This window comes from Colletotrichum tamarilloi (genome assembly GCF_030869305.1).
Source record: "Colletotrichum tamarilloi strain Tom-12 chromosome Unknown Scaffold_70.1, whole genome shotgun sequence".
Classification (NCBI taxonomy): Eukaryota; Fungi; Ascomycota; class Sordariomycetes; order Glomerellales; family Glomerellaceae; genus Colletotrichum; species Colletotrichum tamarilloi.
The window spans coordinates 30,668-49,465 of record NW_026849452.1 but is presented as its reverse complement, the minus strand read 5'-3'; the positions used below and the strand labels follow the sequence as shown (position 1 = coordinate 49,465).

At 51.5% G+C, this 18,798-nt stretch overlaps 9 protein-coding genes across 9 annotated transcripts; 3 read left to right on the top strand and 6 right to left on the bottom strand.

Moving 5' to 3' along the window:
- Positions 1 to 421: 421 nt before the first annotated feature.
- On the bottom strand, positions 422 to 2,385 carry CTAM01_11948 (MBOAT family protein; the record flags this gene model as incomplete). Its single annotated transcript, XM_060527957.1, has 5 exons — positions 422 to 852; positions 921 to 1,942; positions 2,026 to 2,125; positions 2,218 to 2,262; positions 2,364 to 2,385. 5 exons carry the CDS (start codon positions 2,383 to 2,385, stop codon positions 422 to 424), a joined length of 1,620 nt encoding a protein of 539 aa, XP_060377366.1.
- A 1,785-nt stretch (positions 2,386 to 4,170) lies between these two features.
- On the bottom strand, positions 4,171 to 5,505 carry CTAM01_11947 (UDP-galactose transporter; the record flags this gene model as incomplete). Its single annotated transcript, XM_060527956.1, has 4 exons — positions 4,171 to 4,604; positions 4,670 to 5,050; positions 5,103 to 5,193; positions 5,257 to 5,505. 4 exons carry the CDS (start codon positions 5,503 to 5,505, stop codon positions 4,171 to 4,173), a joined length of 1,155 nt encoding a protein of 384 aa, XP_060377365.1.
- A 1,266-nt stretch (positions 5,506 to 6,771) lies between these two features.
- CTAM01_11946 (dephospho-CoA kinase) lies at positions 6,772 to 7,596 on the top strand (the record flags this gene model as incomplete). The annotated part of the gene is made up of 1 exon (XM_060527955.1): positions 6,772 to 7,596. The coding sequence occupies one exon, from the start codon at positions 6,772 to 6,774 to the stop codon at positions 7,594 to 7,596; it is 825 nt and encodes a 274-aa protein (XP_060377364.1).
- A 660-nt stretch (positions 7,597 to 8,256) lies between these two features.
- CTAM01_11945 (short-chain dehydrogenase) lies at positions 8,257 to 9,374 on the bottom strand (the record flags this gene model as incomplete). Its single annotated transcript, XM_060527954.1, has 2 exons — positions 8,257 to 9,192; positions 9,252 to 9,374. 2 exons carry the CDS (start codon positions 9,372 to 9,374, stop codon positions 8,257 to 8,259), a joined length of 1,059 nt encoding a protein of 352 aa, XP_060377363.1.
- Positions 9,375 to 10,472: 1,098 nt separating this feature from the next.
- CTAM01_11944 (ARD/ARD' family protein) lies at positions 10,473 to 11,206 on the bottom strand (the record flags this gene model as incomplete). The annotated part of the gene is made up of 4 exons (XM_060527953.1): positions 10,473 to 10,604; positions 10,655 to 10,714; positions 10,770 to 11,081; positions 11,177 to 11,206. 4 exons carry the CDS (start codon positions 11,204 to 11,206, stop codon positions 10,473 to 10,475), a joined length of 534 nt encoding a protein of 177 aa, XP_060377362.1.
- An 838-nt stretch (positions 11,207 to 12,044) lies between these two features.
- Positions 12,045 to 12,906, bottom strand: CTAM01_11943 (Der1-like family protein; the record flags this gene model as incomplete). Its single annotated transcript, XM_060527952.1, has 2 exons — positions 12,045 to 12,602; positions 12,727 to 12,906. The coding sequence occupies 2 exons, from the start codon at positions 12,904 to 12,906 to the stop codon at positions 12,045 to 12,047; spliced, it is 738 nt and encodes a 245-aa protein (XP_060377361.1).
- Positions 12,907 to 14,041: 1,135 nt separating this feature from the next.
- On the top strand, positions 14,042 to 14,553 carry CTAM01_11942 (histone H3-like centromeric protein cse-4; the record flags this gene model as incomplete). The annotated part of the gene is made up of 3 exons (XM_060527951.1): positions 14,042 to 14,105; positions 14,157 to 14,281; positions 14,338 to 14,553. 3 exons carry the CDS (start codon positions 14,042 to 14,044, stop codon positions 14,551 to 14,553), a joined length of 405 nt encoding a protein of 134 aa, XP_060377360.1.
- A 993-nt stretch (positions 14,554 to 15,546) lies between these two features.
- Positions 15,547 to 16,128, top strand: CTAM01_11941 (FUN14 family protein; the record flags this gene model as incomplete). Its single annotated transcript, XM_060527950.1, has 3 exons — positions 15,547 to 15,769; positions 15,821 to 15,900; positions 15,979 to 16,128. 3 exons carry the CDS (start codon positions 15,547 to 15,549, stop codon positions 16,126 to 16,128), a joined length of 453 nt encoding a protein of 150 aa, XP_060377359.1.
- An 11-nt stretch (positions 16,129 to 16,139) lies between these two features.
- Positions 16,140 to 18,411, bottom strand: CTAM01_11940 (metallopeptidase family M24; the record flags this gene model as incomplete). The annotated part of the gene is made up of 4 exons (XM_060527949.1): positions 16,140 to 16,565; positions 16,628 to 16,889; positions 16,991 to 18,080; positions 18,165 to 18,411. 4 exons carry the CDS (start codon positions 18,409 to 18,411, stop codon positions 16,140 to 16,142), a joined length of 2,025 nt encoding a protein of 674 aa, XP_060377358.1.
- Between the last annotated feature and the right edge of the window lie 387 nt (positions 18,412 to 18,798).

The window sequence follows — 18,798 nt, the reverse complement described above, 5'->3', positions numbered from 1 at the left end:
AATTGTACACCTGGCCAGACTGGGCCATACCCTTGATGACAACATGATGGCATTTCCTTCTGATTTTCTCTCGTTGGGCGACTTGGATTGCTTGACGATACCCCCCTTGGTTTTACACGGGAGTCAAACATGCTGGGACTGGTGTTGGGTGATTGGAGACGACTGAGCCAGACAGTGGCATCACGTTACTATTGTGGGATATAGACATCATATTATAATGGTTTAGTTTTAGATCTGCATAGCCTGAAATGTCTAATGACCTGCCCTTGTAGGGCAGCTTGCAACCCAACGCCTCGCCCATTTCGCGACTTTGACAACGGCTCTAGGCCCATTAACGCTGTTTTCATATATGCAGGAACAAAGGCCGCTTTGGATGAAGACGGGAACAATTGTCTGCAAAGATGCCGCCCTTTCCCAATCTTCAAGTAGCTTTGCTTCTTTGTCTGGCTTCCACTTCGGCTTTGATTTCCTCCATGGCCTCGTCGATCTCTCGCTGAGGGTCCGCCGACACGCCCAAGACTGGTTCCCGGCCTGTAAGACTGTCTTGGCTCAAGGTACGGGTCAGCTTGGCACCGCCTTTGCCTTGACGTGCCTCGAGTTGCTTGCGAAGGATTTGTTTTGCCGGAGAGGCAAAGAAGGCCATGGAAAGCGCAGTGCCGACAATGGTATAGAAGTAAACACGAGCCCAGACCTGGACCGAGCCGGAGAACTCTAGAACAAGGAATGGAGTGACAACGAAGGACATGCCGATTTGAGTAACGAAAAGCGAGAGGACGTCGTAGTAGACCTTGTTGGAAGTAGGCGCACCACTGGCCGCGTCGAGGAAAAAAGCGCGAAAGTAGCGGCGATAGTCTATCATAAATGTTAGTCGATCATGCACTCTTCTAAGCCTACAGTAGCTCTCTCGTAGGTGTACTTACTCTTGGCTACAGTTTGAATGAAGCTGGCTAGGATGAAGCTCATGTAATAGCCAGGATAAAAGCCGTGCCAGAGGGCACTAGTACTGAATGTGAGAAGGCTGGCACGGAATCCTGGCTTTTTCCCAATAGGCGTAACCCGAAGGTATACGTAGTTCCTCAACCAATTATTGGTGTTGATGTTCCAGTTGCCAAGGTAGGCGCGCGTGTTCTGGGCTGTCTCGACGCCCCAGGGGTTGATGTTTTGTAACCTGTTCCATGATACTTTACCGGTGACAGGATCAACGCCGTTATAGCCCAGGCCGGCCAAAATACAAGCGCCCTCGGTCAGGCACCAAACTCCATAGTATTTCAAACGAGCGGTAAATCCGACCATGTGAAGAATCCATACCCTGTGGAAGAACCCATGGTCCATATACGAAGGACTCGTTAAGTAGGTGATTGGGTAGTAACCGGAGAGAATCATGAAAAGTGCAATCCACCCCAGACCACTGGCCGCTTTCAAAGTAGCAGGTGTCCCACTGCGAGGGATCTTCCTCTTCTTCCTGACAGGAGGCTTCTTTGAGGGGTCGACTTGGGCCGGAAGGTCAAACATTGTAGTGTCTATCCATTTGCGATAGTCGGTGTAGTCAAAAGCAGGTCCGGCGAAGAGCGAAGGAAAGAAGAGTACGTATCCAGCATAGTCCATCATACTGGGTAGCTCGATCAGTCTTCTCTCTTTCTGGTACTCGGATACCTGGTCGTCCGGGAGCTGACCGTCCGCGACGTTCCAGCAGAAACCGCTAAGCTTCATCAAAAGCACCATCTGGGCGCCAGTGATATCGACGGAAGACGGGCTATTGGCCACCTGACGAGCGATGTGACTTATGGACATGTGGCCCATGAGAAATGTGAAGCCGACCCATGGCATTAATGGGCTGGTACGCATATACTTCGCAATGCTGTAGATGCCGGCAGAGGCGATAGCAAGGGTGCGTACTCCATCCCACAAATCGAAAAGCCCGACCAGATAGAAAGTAGAGGTGCTAGTCCAAGAGTCGAAGCGTCAGCCACAAGACCGGTTGGAATAGACAAAGAAAACAGCTTGGGTATCTGCTGGGTAGCATACCTTATTATGAAGAGGTTTTTGAGGTCAGGCCTGGAGTCGGGAACTCGTTTGAGCAAGCCGGCTAACGGATATGATATGAGGAACGAAAAGACGAGCTTGACTGGGAAGTCGTGGTGTCAGTGTTGGTGCTCTATTAGGGACGGGGTTTCGTAGAGCTTCGCTATGTAGCCGAGCTTGATGGGAGGGACCGACGTTCGTCTGGAGATGCGCCGATGCGAGAAGCAAGAAGCTCGAAAGCTACAGAGGCAAGCAAACGTTAGCAAGAGAGGCTCCAGTAGTGGAAGAAGCCGGCATAGGCAGAATGAACAAGTCGTTAGTCGAGGGTGCATATTACGTACGCTTATGAATGAAGGGCAACATGTTGGCTAGAACTGCCGCTGCCACTTATCGAATAGATCCGAAAACGACGACAAAGTGCAAGGCTAACTTGCAATAGGAAAAGGCGATGAAGATACGCTTAGTCCATATCTCCTTGGAGATGAGTTAGAGGAGAAGCGAAACACCGAGAGGTGGAGGCTCGGAGAGATCGAGTTTGCGCCGAGGGAAAATAAGCAATTAGTTGGGGAGTTGTCGAATGAGGGTTTTTGACTTTGGTGATGGATGTTGGGATCATGTGGCGGCGTGCCAACTTCGGATGGCGGGACGGGAGCTAAAGCAGGCAAGAGACAGCTGGTTATGCCAACACAGCTATGATTGCGGATCGTCCTAAGAAGAAAAATCGAACAGCAGTTTCGTGTGACGGCTGAAATGGCACGTGGACCTGTTGGCGATGGGCCATTCTTAGATCGCAAGGGGGAGGGGACGGTAAAGGCATCCCCTGGAACCCCCACTAACTAAACGATGCGAACGGATTTTCTTATCTCCCCTCCTCCAGAAGAAACCTTAAACTTCATAAAGAGAGAAGAGTGAAACGAGAGGAATTTTAGTTCATCGTCAATCCTTTTTTTTTTCTCTAAAAATTAAGAAGGATTTCTTAAAATAGCAAAGAAAATATTATTTATTTATAAGTATTTTTTTTTTAATTATTTTTAATTATAAATATTTAACTCATAAAATGAGGTGTAACACGTATACTTTGTATATTATTAATTAAAAAAAAGAAACCTTTAAATTATTAGTTTAATAAATCTATACTACTCTAAGTTTGCCTTGAGTGGCTTTCCGAGGCTACGCTAGAGGAAGCTTGGAGGAGTGTCAGGATGCTCTCTGCCACATGCCTCAGCTGCCCACCCTAACGTACACACTGTGGAGTGTGATGTCATGGGTCCTGATGGCTGGTAACTACCTCAGGTATGTTCTACTTCATACAGTTCTACAGGGGAGCCCAACGTGCATCAGTTCCAAGCTTTTCAACAAGAACCACCGTTGTTTCCTCCCTCACCTAAGATGGGGAAGTTGCGTGACGAGTTACTTTAGAGTAGCCTAGCAGCTCAGGTGCGGAAGATACCTAGGTAGTCAAGCCATCTGACAAACACATGCTGATGGCTCGCGTTTCTCTCTTGAGGACCGTTTACTACTTCAAACCCCACGAAGCAAGCTGCACTCCCTAAGCTTTGACGTGGGTACGTGGGGCGATGTCAGCGTTGCAATTTTCTTCAACCGATTGGGGCGCCTCGGTATGTTCAGCATCTCAACCAAACTCACCGCCACATCTTGTTGAATCAAATCGTTAAGATGGATCGCAGATATGTCGCCCCCCTGCCGACCAATTCACAACGGGAATGTTGTCAGGGCCCTCGCGGAATCAGTGTCATGGCATTACAACATTGCTACATCGTCCATAGTACTGTACTATCGTTCCACATTCATTTCGTCAGCAAACGAAATGCTGCAGTATTCTAACACGCCTTTTCGTATCTTGTCATCTCGTGCTTCTCCTTGTTCCGCTCTTCCGCCCACACCTCAAAGGCTGAAGCATGCATCGCGGCACAGGTTTTCTTGTCTATGCTGATCTCAAGAGCAGAGCGAAGCCGAACCTGGCCGAGTTCACATGCTATTGTGCCCTCGGCCATCACTCCTGCACGGCTGTCCAAAATGGGATAGATGACGGCCGTCATCAGCGTGCCACCAACACAAGGTTCTCACGCGGATAAGCTACGCCCAAAACTTGCCTCTATTCCGGCAACCTTGCCATACTGGCAGCCACTACTTGTTCGCATCCCTATTGCTTTGCGAGCTCGCGCTCATAGGTTGTGTCGTCGGCAATGACATCTTGGAAGCCTCCGTCTGACGGATTCTTGCCCACGCGTAGACAATACCGCTGATGAAGCCAACAACAATAGCCGACACACTGCCAAATGTGACAGGGGCGTCGAAAAAGACCAGACCACTGATGGCAATGGGAAGCTTGTTGAGTGCGCCAACCACAGAGTATGTCGTTGACGAGGTGACACGAATGCACCATGCAGAGCAGTAGGAGATGAAGATGGCGCAGAGTCCCGAATAGATCATGCCGACAAACAGGCTGTTGCGCGACTCGACGGGGAAGTTCTTCTCGATGTTTGCCGAAGACCAGTCCTCGGCAAGGAATGTGCAAACGATGAGGACGGGAATCGTCAAAAGGTTGTTGTAGAACATGGCTTTATAACACACTCGTCAGTAAATTCTGCCAATTAGGAACGCCTGGACGTTCAGGGTAACCCACTGTCCCAGTCCTTGAAGTTCATCTTCTTGATAACTTTGCGCATGCCCAGCACATAGGCCGCAGTGCAGCAAACGTTCATGCCCATCCACGCGTACCCAGCGTTCAAGGTCGAAACGGCGGCAGAGGCTTCGGCAGACTGCGACCCACCTCCAAGAGCATGCTGGACATCAGCCCAGGCGGCAACAACGGAGCTGAGGACCATCAGGCCAAACGAGAGAAGGGCAAGAGGGCTGACACTGCCGCCGAACCACAAAACCTCGCCGTACGCGATGACGATGATGGTCAGATTCTTGAAGATGGTGTATACCGGCACAGAGAGAAATTGCAAGGCCTTGGTGCCCGTGTAAATCATGCCAACCAGGAGGAGTGCGATAGGGAACCCTGCAGATAGTAAGCTTTGGCCGATGCCTGCATCACGTGAGACGAGACCAACATTTCTTTGCCTTGTCAGTGTCGAATGGCGCCAGGTTCGTAATCATTCCGAGGTTCTTGCACACGATAATGGTAAGGATGCACACGATGGACTGGATAAGAGGGCTGAGTTAGAGGTAGTCGCGACTGGGGATTTGCCTTTGGATAGAACGCACCTGGACAGCAAGGTAAAGAAAGTTGAGGTTCCAGAACTGGCCTGAAACGACGTATTTGTTGACGACGGTCATGCTGATGGAAGAGAAGCAGTAGGCGAGAATGGCAGCGCCGGGACTGTTGTCAATCTTGCTGATTGGCGATCCAAGAGTAGGACGCGGCCTTGGGGGAGGCCGAGCCAGAAAGCCATCCTTCTCTCCAAATGACTCGGAGGAGCGGAGCTCGTAATCCTCGTTCTTCTTGTCCGTCATGATGGCGCTCGGTGTACAACTGTCTGGACGGTATATCAAATTGGCAGTAGAAGCAAGCTGGCTTCAATAGGTTTGGCGCAGGATGCAGCCGTGGAGCTTGCGAATGCGCCGAGATTCGGTAACGGGGAGAGTCGTGTATGACCGGCCTCGCAACTGCGACGAGGTAGAAGGTAGTAATAGGTTGATCGAGTCGTAGCTGCGGTCCTTCACGCTTCGTTGTTTGCGGACGCGGTGATCTGGCTCTAGGGGAAGCGTTGTTGAAGATCTGGGGTTAAGAAAGAAAACGGAGGTTAAGGGGGTCAAAGGCTCTTGGGCATTAATTAGAACGGACGGGACGGGAACGCAGGGGAACACGCGTGCGCCTACCCATCAAGGGTCACGGAATTTCACCTCAGATTGGATGGCCTTAGTGCTTTCTACAGGCCAGGTGGAGAATCTCGGGGCACGTAAGCTCTCCAAATACCGCCCGCGACAGCCCAGTCAAGGAGCCATGAAAGTATCTTTGGTAAGAAGGGATGAATGCAAGGGACCACTAGACACCTGGCAGACCCAGGGGTGCACCATTCCAATTCGACCACAGGGCACACAGTAAGGGAAAGTGTCACGCTGCCTCACCCTGTCCAGTTTTTTTTGTCTGGGTTTTTTTTCCTTTGCTTTTTTTCTTGTTCTTCAGAATTACATAAGGCAAGACCGCAAGGTTGGCCCCTGGCGCTGTCTTTCGGGATGGTGCCTACCTATCCGTATATGCCTAGGTACGTGAGATAGCTCCCAAGGTCACCTCAACCCCAGGGGCCAGTGTACCGACCTGAACGAAGGCCAGCGTTTTTCTCGTCCCGTCAAGAAAGAATTGTATGATTTCTGCGCAAGCCAAGATAACTTGACAACCAAAGTTGCCAAAAGTTCATTACGTTGCCAAGGTACCAAGTTCCTTCAATCGCGCTCTCTTTCAGTTATGCTTGGCACCGAAACTGCAAAGTGAATGTCAATTGGCTGACGCATGGGTAGTCGTACCCCAAGCTCATGTGCCTGCCCTGTGCTTTCCTTCTTCCTCGACTCGAAATAACCTCGGATCCATCATCAGTCCACCCCCACTATCGCCATTAACGACCTGAACTTCATCCCTCTTCCCGTCCCAGCTCCCGCATTTCCAATTCAATACCGTGGCGCCGATATCGAACCCATCGCATTTGTCACCGGGGCTCGCATTTAAATTTCGGAAGAAGAGGCCAATCCGAAATCACGCCCTGAAACGGGGATTCTCTCACAATGCTCTTCATCGGTCTTACGGGCTCCATTGCGACGGGCAAGTCAACCGTTTCCTCCATCCTCTCCAAGCCCCCTTACTCCATTCCCCTCATCGACGCCGATGTCCTCGCGAGGAAAGTCGTCGAACCCGGATCAAAGGGATATGCCGCCATCGTGAAGCATTTCCTCCCCACAACCCCGGACCTCCTCGTCCCGGTCTCAGAGACCATGCCCGAGGCCGGGCCCGACGGCAAAGGTCGACCACTCAACCGGCCCGCCCTCGGCAAGCGCGTCTTTGGCGACACGGAAGAGCTCAAAAAGGACCGTGCCGTACTTAACGGCATTGTTCACCCCGCCGTTCGCTCTGAGATGTACAAGGCCATTCTCCGTGCCTATGTCACCGGTCACTGGGCTGTTCTCCTCGACGTTCCCCTGTTATTCGAAAGCAGCCTCGACCGCCTCTGCGGCACCGTTTTTGTCGTTGCTGTCAAGGACCCCGAGGTACAGATGCAGCGTCTCATGGCCCGCGATCCTCATCTCAGCCGCGAAGACGCCGAGAACCGCGTGCTCAGCCAGACGGATGTGAGGCTCAAGGCACGGAGATGTGAAGCCAGAGGTGAGGGCAAGGGCGTCGTACTATGGAATGATGGCTCCAAGGAAGACTTGAAGAGAGACATCGGCGAGGCTATCCGTCACGTTCAGGCCTCCAGCCCAGTATGGTGGAGTTGGCTGCTTCTGGCGTGTCCACCAGCAGCGGCAGCCCTTGGGGCCTGGCGGTTTTGGCAAAATGTTCGCATCAATAAGGCATGGGCGGAGCAGGAAAGAATTGAGAAGGCAAAGTTGTAGGCTGAGCCTCAACAACACAGTACAGTTCCCGGTGACCTCATCACCAGGCTCACTCATGATCTTGAATGAAGGCAAGCGTCTCATGGGTTTTCGGTCACATATGCGAGCTTCATTGCCCCGTTTCATCGCTGCGGCATGTCTAAAAGCACAACTGCTTGCTGAATAAGACGGGTGAGAAGATGGCACCCAGAGGCATCCAATGGCGAGGCTCCCAGGTGTTGGCAACAATACGTACTTCCAAGGCCCTCTCCCGTCGTCAGCCGCCCTGCAGAATCGAAGATGACGTGTAGGCAGAGACAAGAGTACCCCCAACGCTGGTTCTTCAAAGCAGGCGAAAGAGACTCGCGTGTATCATGGGGACAACTTCAAGGACCTGCAAGTACGGACGGGTACTTTGCCAACGTCAGCTTCATTCAACAGATGCCTCGTCTGTCTGGTCTTGCAGTCTTCTCTTCTGTGATTTGTATTCGCTTTCCATCACTTCAAAGGGTTTCCCCTGCTCTCTTGTAGAAGAATGTCCCCGATGTCTGGCAAAGCTTGAAGCACCGAGGACTCTTTGCGCATTGGAGTCTACGAGAGACAGCACCCACCACTCGCATCTTTGCCGTTGACACAGAAAAACAAAGAACTCAAAATTCACTCAGACTCAGTACACAACTCCTACGCAGTTACCTGGCCAGGCGCATCCTGCCCAGAGTCGGCCATGCTTTCATCTTGATCTGCTTGCGCCTCCTTTCCCTCCCCTTCATCAGGCGGAGCGGGGAAATTTAGATGTTTCCAATCCTCCAATTCTTCGGTGACGGACCGCAGCCTATCACGAATACTCTCTATTGCATAGCTCCCCAGAAGGAGCCGCAGCGGGGGATACGAGCAATGAGCTAGTTGCCAGACGAGCTCCGCACACTTGACGGCGCTTGTCGGCTGCCGGTCACCGAGCCACTGAACCATTCTTTTGGCATGCAACGCTGGTGATGTTGCCTGTGCGTAGGCATCGCTCGCAGGTTTGATGAGGAAATGACCCCAGGTTGGTAACGGTGTTGCAAGGGTATCTGGCTCGTCCCTTCTGACGAACCCCGGCTCTACGAGTGTTGCCTTGACGTTGAATGAGTCTGTCTCGTAAAGCATAGCTTCTATGAGTCCCTCGACGGCGTATTTGGTAGCACAATAGGGGCCGAGGCCTGGAACACCCAGAGCTCCTGACGTCGAGCTGAAAATCAGGTAGCGGCCGCCGTTCTGTTGGCGAAAGTAAGGTAGGCTGGCTTGGATAATGTTCAAAGTGCCCATGAAGTTCGTCTCGAACTGATTGCGGATTTCGTGCTCATCCTGGTCCTCACATGCTCCAATTACGCCATAGCCAGAACAGTTGGCTACGACGTCAAATCGCTGGAACCGCTCCAAGGTCCGTTCAATGACCCGCGCTACCGAGTCTCTCGCTCGAACGTCACACAGCATCCCCAAGCAATTTTCATTGTCCTGCTGTGCTACCATTTCCTCCGGTGTCGTCTCGAACACACGGCCCACGGAAGTGACGAGATCTCCTTTGGACAAGGCGGACTTGACAAGAGATCTACCCATGTGGCCGGTTCCACCAAATACCTGCACAGGAAGTGCTCAGTCAATGTCAGAAAGTAACATTAGGGTGTCCCATCACTTACAACCCAGACCAACTGCTTCCTCTCGCCGTCAAGTTGTGGTGGATCACAGCTAGCTGGGAGTTGAAGCTTCACTCTTGACGGTCCATCCGCGGGAGTCGCGCTGTTCTCGCTACACACGTCCATCGCGCTCGTTTCACAGTCGCTGGGTGGTATTACGAGCTCTACGTAGCTCTGCTGATAAGCTCGCGGCCTCTTGGCAGTCGGTATGGAAGCAGTCTTCAGAGGGGCAATCGTTGCAGCTCGTTCGTTACGGAAGAGAGCTATTAGATGCAATATTGATGGTAAGATGGAAGAAAAGGGAACGGTAAAATGCCGGTGGCTTTAGGAAGTGAAGATATCCGAGCCATTAAATCAATATAGAGCAAGACGAGGTACGGAGAAGAAACGTAAATCGAATGCGAGATTTCAGCTTGCTCAGTGCATCCACCTGTGAGACGAGGTGAAGGTCGAGGTAAGAATTGGTGGCCTTGGGAAAGGCCTACCCGGGCGAGGTACTTTTGCCTGCTCCAGTGATACCGAGACCGATGAGGGTGTGGTTGTTGAAGGCCGCAAGGTGACCAGTGCTGATTGCTGGATGAACCCGGTGATTTCGGTAGATGAGAACTGGTATATCCGTACCCCACTTCCCCATATCCCCTTCTTAATCCCGGTACATGCATGAGCGGCTGGGTAACCGTATAACGGTATGTCTCTATGCATCTAAAATTGGCTTCTGATGCCAAGTTTCACGATCCTCAGCCACGGGATGAATGTCGGATGATTCTCGCGTCGCCTTCTCATGACCGCCAAGGTAGGTAGGAAGGTAGTGCTGGATGAGCCACTCCCATTCTCCGCTGTCTACTGGTTCCAGCAGAGCAGTGATTGTTCTTACGGGTGAGCGGCCGTTCACAGTTGGCATCTTGGGGTTGGCAAGCCGGTCTTCATTTGATGGAGGAATTAGACAATAGGGACAAATCTCGTCAGATCTCGTCATATTTGCGCTGTGCAGTAGATGGAGATGTCAGCATAGGCATTACCCAGTCTAGCGCCTGTCTGCCAAGTCGTACATTGGTCAAAGAGGTGCCTTCGTAACGAGACTTGCTGTACTCGGAGACATGATTAGAGTGCAAAGGATCCCGCAAGTGGCACGAATCATCTCCATACTCCCACTAGATATCTTATCCACCTGCTTCGCTCATGCCCACAGACTCTCCCCCATGTACCGTGTCCTTAGCTGGTTGTTCATGCTGACACGCCGTTCTGAAGGTATTGCTCAACATATTCTTTCCTGTGCGGGTTCACATCAAGGTCCTTCGTCCTGTTCAAAGGGGTCCACTTGGGCTCATCCTTGAAGAGCCTCATTGCCTTGATGTACTTTGGACTGTTAGCAAACTACATAACCTCTGAATACATGCACTGCTTACGTTAGACTCGTCGGTTGTGAAGCGGTGGTAGATGCCAGGAGGCAGGATAATTAAGTCGTCCTGCCAATGGTCAGCTGGTTGCAGCGCCATTTGCCGACGAACATGGCGATGTTACCTTCTCAACACGGATACGAACCCAAGCGTCATCGGCGCTTCTGACGTCAAAGAAACCTTGACCGTCACGAACATAACGAATTTCCTCATCCTCGTGCAAGTGCTCGTGGAAGAAAGATTTGACCTTTTCCTCATAGATCTCGCCCATCTTCTCTGGCGACACAACAATCTCGTCTCGGTTCCTATAGCCGCGGTCCGAAGCCAGCTGGTTGACACCATCCAGATTAGGGATTTGGTGGTAAAAGACACCAAGCTTCTTCAGATCTTCGACGGTAACCTCCTTGCCAGAGTCATGTGCCAGGCGCTGGTCACCCTATGGTGTCGTTGATAGTCAGTGATTGATTACTACCGAGGACTCGAGCTTTGGTCATTTTAGACATTTTAAAGAAAGGCTTCTTCTCAACTTACATCAAGGCCGTCATACCAATAAGCCCTCATGTTGGTGAGTGGGTAAAGTATCGCAAGCCTGAGAGCTGTGCGTAAATGAGACTCAGAGGTTTTGTATGCCTGTATAGATGGCACTGTGAGTACTTTGTATCAAGAGTATTCCGCAAAGTAGAATATCAAAAGGTTCTGTGGTCAGCAGTATTGAGTTGGTGTTATTTCGATTGCGCTTTGGAGGCAGTAGGTAATGAGGTCGGTTTCACTTTTTGTATTTGAAATGACGCAATTGGTTCAGCAGGTGGGGTCATCAGAAGAGGTGCTGGAAATGAAGCGTGTCGTTGTCCGTCCGGCCTTACCTCTACTTGTACATAGATAAGTCAGGTTGCACGTGGGCGGGGCTGCCATAAGGTAGGTCATTCCGGCTGGAACCCACCATCGGCGCGCGGCAGCCCGGCCTTCCTTTGCGACCGCGCGTGGAAGTCAAGACGGCCAGAGTCAGAGCCAGAACCATCGCCCGAAATGTGAATTGGCTATCTCAAGGTACTTGAGGAAAAAGCAATGCTAGTCAAAGCATCTTGAATCACGACACATTAGAATGGGAAACACACGTTGCAAAGAGAACATGGATAACAATACATGACATTCTTACGTTGACCTGTGCTTTCGCCTGGGACAACTGTCGGGCGTGGAAGTCAGCTCTAAGGTATCTATGCTTATGGCGAATTCAAGCCTGAGGTGCTTCGTTGATGAAAATCATGCATGGGTACAAAGACATATGCCGCTTAATGGCGATATTGATACCCCAACGCCAAGAACAATGCAAATGTTGCTAATCCCACCAGCTTTTCCCATCTTCTTTTTCGTCCCCAATAGATTTGCCCAACATGTCCCATCATCGAACGTCAGCAGCAAGCTCTGGCCCTCCGGCAATGGCAATCTCATTGTTGATGCCATCAGCTGTTTCCTCCACCTGACGTCTCTCAAACAGCCTCCTCCACCAGCTTGGAGGGTCGAATGGACGCGACCCATTGTGCAAAGGCGGGTATACATCAGTAAAGAAGTACCAGATGTGACCGATCACCACGCCCATAATTTCATCCTTGGGAATAGAGCCATGGAGGATAAGACTGAAGGCCATCAGAACCCACGGTAGGTAGGGGGCTGTGAAGACCAGCAGTCCAAGAAAGCTCAATCTCGTATCCGGGTTACGCCGCGACCAAATATAAACGAGAGTTGAAGAGAGTGGGTGGCCCAAGAACGGCATCGAGACCATTGGCGACAAGAGAAGAAGACTCGCCATGGAATAAACGAGCAACCAGGAAAAGTGTGCTGGGGAGCGGCCAGAGGACTCTTCGAGTAACCGCGCGTAGCGCTGAAGGAAGTAGACATGGAATAGCAGATCGAGCGAGAATGGGCCGAAGTAGAGGAACGTAGTAAGAAGACGCCAGTACTATGAGGACATTCAGAGTGATCAGCAATAGTTCGAATGTCTTCGGGGGAGAGAACTAGACTGTGGTGGGGTTGCAATCATCGCCAACATATCAATAAATGAAGAATGGAAGAATTAGGCGAACCTGGGATTTGGCGAAGACAGCGCGAAAGCTGTAAAACAACTGAAAGGGAGTGACCATTTGACATTGTACGAGAGCGCTAGTCAGAACGGTAGCAGTCGTCCACCATCTGGTGCAAATGGGCATTTCCCAGAACCACGTCTCAAGGGGGAATCGGCCCCCGTCACCCATCATCTGGTCCATGCTGCGTAACGAACTGGGATGAGAGTGCTTCAGAGGCGAAGATTCGTCGGCAAAGAAGTTGCCCTCATTGCCTGCCGTGCCGGAGCTTTGCGGAAATCGAAGGGCGTGAAGTGCCGTCTAAGTATCTTGGTCGTCTGAGAGTGTAGCTAGGTTGAGGGGTTGCAAAAGCGTCGGGGAGGACGGATAACACTACGTTTGCGATGCTTGTCGATAGAAGAGACCAAGCGACTGGCCGTGACTACACGGAGGGACGAAGTTGAATCGGCAATAAATCGTCAGATACGTCGCCGGCTTGGGAAGTGACTGAGGTTAGAGAGGGTGGGAGCACGACTGCATGTAGTCAAGTTACAAGTCTGGAGAGGTGGCCTCTGAGTAACGTAGGTAGGTACCTAGCGGGTAGGAATTACCTAGGTAGGCACGGTCGGCACCTTGAGCGCTGACGAACGGTTGATGCCGGTCAATTTATTGCTGGAGGTGAAGTGGGGAGTGGGGACAGCTTGGCAACCAGTACTTAGCAACAGTGATCAGCCCCTTGTAAACTGGTGCCGTTCCTTCCCACAAGGTACCTTATTCGCGTACTTGTATATCCACCTCACATTACCTAGCGCTTCACGTGCCATCAGTAAACCCACAGCTATGGAAAGGGACCGCATCAGCCTCACAGTGCCGACTCACGCAGACAGCCCTGCACAGCAAGTGGTGCAGTACGCGTAAAGTGGTCTGGCGTAGCCAGGACACGCGTTAAGAAACACGCGAAACGCGTCCCGATCGATTTCCCTTGAAAATCGCGGGGCTGGTAGCGCACTACGGTTCAGGTCCTATCGGAATGGGAGAGTAGCTCAATTACTTTCATTATTCCTTCAACACCACCATTATCACCTCCGAGCTACAATCTCGTCCCGGCTTCTAATCCGTCAAACATAATAGATGAAGCTCAGTTGACCTTCATTATTCTGTCCCTACTGTCGCAATCCCAATTGAGACTTTCCTACGCTGCCCTCACTCTCGCAACCTTGTCTTGGCTATCGCACTTGTCCGGCCCTCCTCTGGACACCCACTTCGCCCCTTTAGTCAAAATAAGGATCCCCCGAGCAGACCTCTGCAAAACAGATTTCGGAAAACGCTACCTATCGCCATGCCTCCGAAGAAGAGACAGTCGGACGTTGTGCGTCGCAAATCGCGACAGAGCGATGTCCAACGTAAAGATTATGCTTCCCCGGTCGTGTAGGACGGGTGCTGACGAGGAGCAGCTGGCGATCCGATCCCCAATCGAGGCAAGCGACGCTACAGACCAGGGACGGTTGCTCTTAGGGAGATTCGGAGATACCAAAATGGCACCGACCTTCTGCTGCGACGTCTTCCCTTCTCACGTCTAGTACGTTCAGACCCAGTCAATACTCTAGGACACGACAGGCTAACCGTTCTCTCTAGGTTCGCGAAATTGCCGAGTCGGTAAGGCCTCGAGGCGAAGCTATGCGATGGCAGTCACAAGCAATACAAGCACTGCAAGAAGCTGCCGAGGCTTTCTTGGTTCACCTTTTCGAAGATACAAATCTCTGTGCAATCCATGCTAAGAGGGTGACCATCATGCAAAAGGATATCCAGCTTGCAAGGCGCATTCGCGGCGTATGGGGTGGCCTCGGCTGAAGTTACCAAGGTTAACGAGGACTATTGATCTATGGGGCTTCTGACGATCACCGAGCCGCCTTGGTGAATACCTGGGGTCGCCCTCTGCGCGTTGCTCGCTATATTTGCGAACACGCGGGATCCTCCCTACGAGGTGTATCCTCCCTACGAGGTGTATCCTCCCTACGAGGTGTATAATTTCTCTGGCTTCTGTTTCTGTTATATCATGGTTGTGCGGATACCCTTTCTGGGATGGCGGTTTCTTCTTGAGATTTTATAGGGGGTGGGGAGTTCGTGGCGTTGGCGATGCTTCTTTGTTACTTGAATGTCAACACCTTTTGGGATGGCCATGCGGTGTGACTTGAAGGAAGGTTACGTCAGAGGACAGGAAAACACCAAGGCACTGAGGCACCAATCCTTGACGCCCTCGAGTAACGAGGTCCTTCGAATTAGCAACCAGACATAATCATCAGTGGAAACACATGCAACAGCGTGATCAAGTTGCTTGGCATGTCTCCAAGTACCTCGATACCAAGCTTAGTTAGGTTCCAACTCACGGTTCCTAAGGTGCCTAGGTTACGTAGCTAATGGCGCATCGGCGGTATGGGTCACCAAGCTTGCCAGGTATACCTGGTTCCTCAACTCGTTTCCGCAATCTACGCTCCAGACTGCCACGTTTATAACGCACGTCAGGGGCGTATCTGAGGTTGTCATGTTGGAAGTCGCCCGACCAAAATGCCTGTATTCAACTGTACCTCATTCGCAAGGTCATGGAATGTACCGTGCCTTAGGTGCTTATGTAAAGAAGAGCAACAAAAGTATGAGACTAGTAGTGCCTTACCTAATGGAGGGTAAATCAATGATCGTAAGGGCACGTAAGAAAGGTGCATAATGAGCGTGCCAAGGTACGACTCTTCGTTTACAAACTTATTCTCAATTAGTCTCTCCCACCTTCCTCCACCACATGCAGCAACGTTGGTTGACTTCGCTTTCCATCTGAGCTGAAACGTTCCCATGAGCGGCCTCCTTTCAGCAAGATTCGCCGGTCGGCGCCTGGCTTGGCCGGTCGGCGCTGGCTTTTGCGTCACCTACTCACTTGTCTACCGACAAACGCCTGGGAACTTTGGCTCTCATCTCACCTCAACCGCGGCATCGCCCAATCGCGCGCAAGATCGCCGTTCATTTGGGAGCTTGAATCCAGAATCGATGAGACAGCTTTCGCGCGGTAGCATCTATGGTATGAGAATTATATATCCCGAACGGGTATGTCTTGTTAATATTGGTATAGGATTTGGAGTTGGACTTCTCGTCGGCTTTCTATCTCACACTCTGGCTCTCCTTACCGGCCTAGCCATGTTCACCATTTACGTACTTGCTGCCGCTCCCCAGGGAACTCACTCGTCGGGTTATAGTTATTTGAATTCGGTGCTAACAATCGTTCCATAGCTTGCGCATCGATATGGCTTGGACTTGCCCCAGCTTCTCGGCTTGAAGAAACATCTAAACAAGGCCATTCTGACAAAGCCTTTCCACAATGCTGTTTTCCGGCTATCTTTCGCAGCTACCTTTACTCTCGCCGCCTTTGTCCGCTTTTAGGTCTGATAACCTCAGAAAGGTTGCGTCTCCCGTGTCAGCCACGCTAGGGTCAAGGGGTCATTCTGGAAATAATCCTTCGTTTTCTGGAAGATTTCCGCATTGTGCTTGTTTAGCCACGCTTTCTCTTCCACTGTCAAGAGACTGGGGTCAATCAAATTTTGGCAGTATGGGACCATAGTGACGTGCTCGAAGCCCAAGTAGGGCTTGTCGCCAAAAGAATGCTTTGTCTTGACTTCGGTTACCATTGCGACATTCTCGATCCGAATGCCATATGACCCGTCCTCGTAGAATCCTGGCTCGATAGACACTACGTTGCCTGGTGCAAGAGCGACTTCGGCAAACTGGACTCTGGTGCCGATACCGATAGGGCCCTCATGTACGTTGAGGTACGACCCAACACCATGACCAGTTCCATGACGGTAGTCGAGGCCCTCTCTCTGAGGCGCAAGCAGTGTTAGTTACCCATCTCTGCTGGTCAAGGCTGCGATTTAATACGTACCCATAGGTGCTGGCGAGCCAAGCAGTCAAGCGCAAAGCCAGTTGTGCCCTTGGGAAATATCGCAGTATCCAGCGCAATGTTCCCCTTAAGCACCAAGGTATAGGCGAGCTTCTCCGCTTCCGTAGGTTGTCCGAAGTGCAAAGTCCTTGTTGTGTCGGTAGTTCCGTCGAGGTACTGCGCACCAGAGTCGCACAGGTAAATGGCATTGGGGTCAATGGTGCTGCATGCCCCTCGCTCCGGCTTATAGTGAATCACAGCGGCGCTGGAGAGATATCAGCAAGAGTTGGGATGATTGGTGTCTCATGGTGCCGCCATAGCCCAGGTAGAATATGTTCACTAGAGGCAAGAGAAGTCCAAACTTACTTCGCACCAGTCGATGAAATGGTGTCAAATGACAAGCCAACGTAATCTTTCTGCTTTGCACGCAGTTGTTCGAGTTTGTCACCTGCCTCAACTTCGTCCAACTTCACTTTCTTGGCCACAAGCTGGTCTTCCAGCCAAGCAAAGTACTCGATCAAAGCAGCGCCATCACGAATGTGACAAGCCCTCATACCAGCCATCTCGTTCTTATTCTTGACAGCCTTAGAGTCCCCGATAGGACTTCTTACCTCGTCAACTTGACCGTCTCCGCCCAGGGAGCGCTTCAATGCCCAAGATGCCTTGTTGGAGATCATGAACCTCTGAGATGTAGTTCCAGTTGCTGACTCGGTCGATTTAACCTCGGATCGTAAAGCGTCAATTGCATCGAAGATGGCTTCGTAAGGCTTGACAGCGACGTCATTCTCCGCAAGATAATCCTGAGTCTCTTTTCCAAGCTTAGTATCGTCAACATAAAGGGTTGCTGAATCGGGAGTAATGATTGCATATGAGAAGAAGACGGGGTTGTAGGGAATGTCGTCGCCGCGGAGATTGAAGAGCCAGGCAACCTCGTCGAGCATTGACACAACAAAGGCAGGTGAGTTCTTCTTTTCCAGCTCTTGGCGTAAGTCCTTGAGCTTGCTCTTGACGTCCTTGCCATTGAACCTCCCGGGCAGCACTTTGACGGGGTTCTTGGGGCGAGCCGGGCGATTAGCAGCCCACACAAGATCCACCAAGTTGTCATCCAAAGGCAGCAGATCACTACCGCCAGATCTCTTGACCTTTTCAGCGAGTTTCTTGGCTACGGAGCCTGTGATGAGTTTGGCGTCAACACCGACAACCTTGCCACCAGTAGACTGTTCAGCAGACCATTCTTGCCATGTAGGAACATCTTGGAGACCTTGTTTCAGGAGCAACCAGTTTTGATCAAGCTGCTTCGAAGCTTGGTTGAAGTATCTTCCGTCGGTAGCCAGCGCAGCCTTGTCCAAGGTTACGACAGCGCAGCCGGCAGAGCCACTGAAACCAGAGATGAATTCCCGGCGAGCATCGCAGCCAGCGATATATTCGGAGGCATGGGAGTCTTCAGAGGGGATGACTACACATAGAAGAACAGGGAATCAGTGACGACGCTACAACAACGCAACCGGCAGAAAACTGGCTTGCAGTGATTTGTCCATACCGTAAACGTCGACCTTGCGCTCCTTCATCAGCTCTCTGAGCCTTGAGAGGCGGCTGGTTGTGTCAATTCGCTCCATATCTAGGGCTGGGATTTGGTGTAATGCTCGATGGCCAAGGCCAGGAGAAGATATATGAAAGCCGGCGGATGATGCAGCGGGCGGGGGCCAGACGCTGACGCTGCTTGTAGGGAATCGATAGCTGGTTCGGCAGACAAGACAAAGGGCAGGGCGAAGACTGGTCCTGAGCATGAGGAGGGAATGCTGGAGGTACGACCAGGACGGTGGGCGCGTGTGGTCAATTTCACTGGGAAGCGGAGGTTAAGGCAAAGGTAAATGGGATACCCGATGTGGCTTGACCTGCGCGGGGACAACTAACTCCACGGGCAGCGTCGGGACAAGTGAGGTAGGCACGTACGCAGGTAATGGAAGGAGCTGACTGTGACGACTCCACGTTTGGAAAATGCTGCAGCTCAGGTCAGGCCTGGGTACAGTAGGTAGTCCTGCCTAGCTACCTGATAGTGTGGGCCTGGACGACAGATACATACAAATGCACACCAGCTCTCCTTCCACAAAAGTGAGTAGTGCCCCGCACCAGCTCATGTTCAGACCTGAGGGAGGGGCAGATTCCGTTACTGC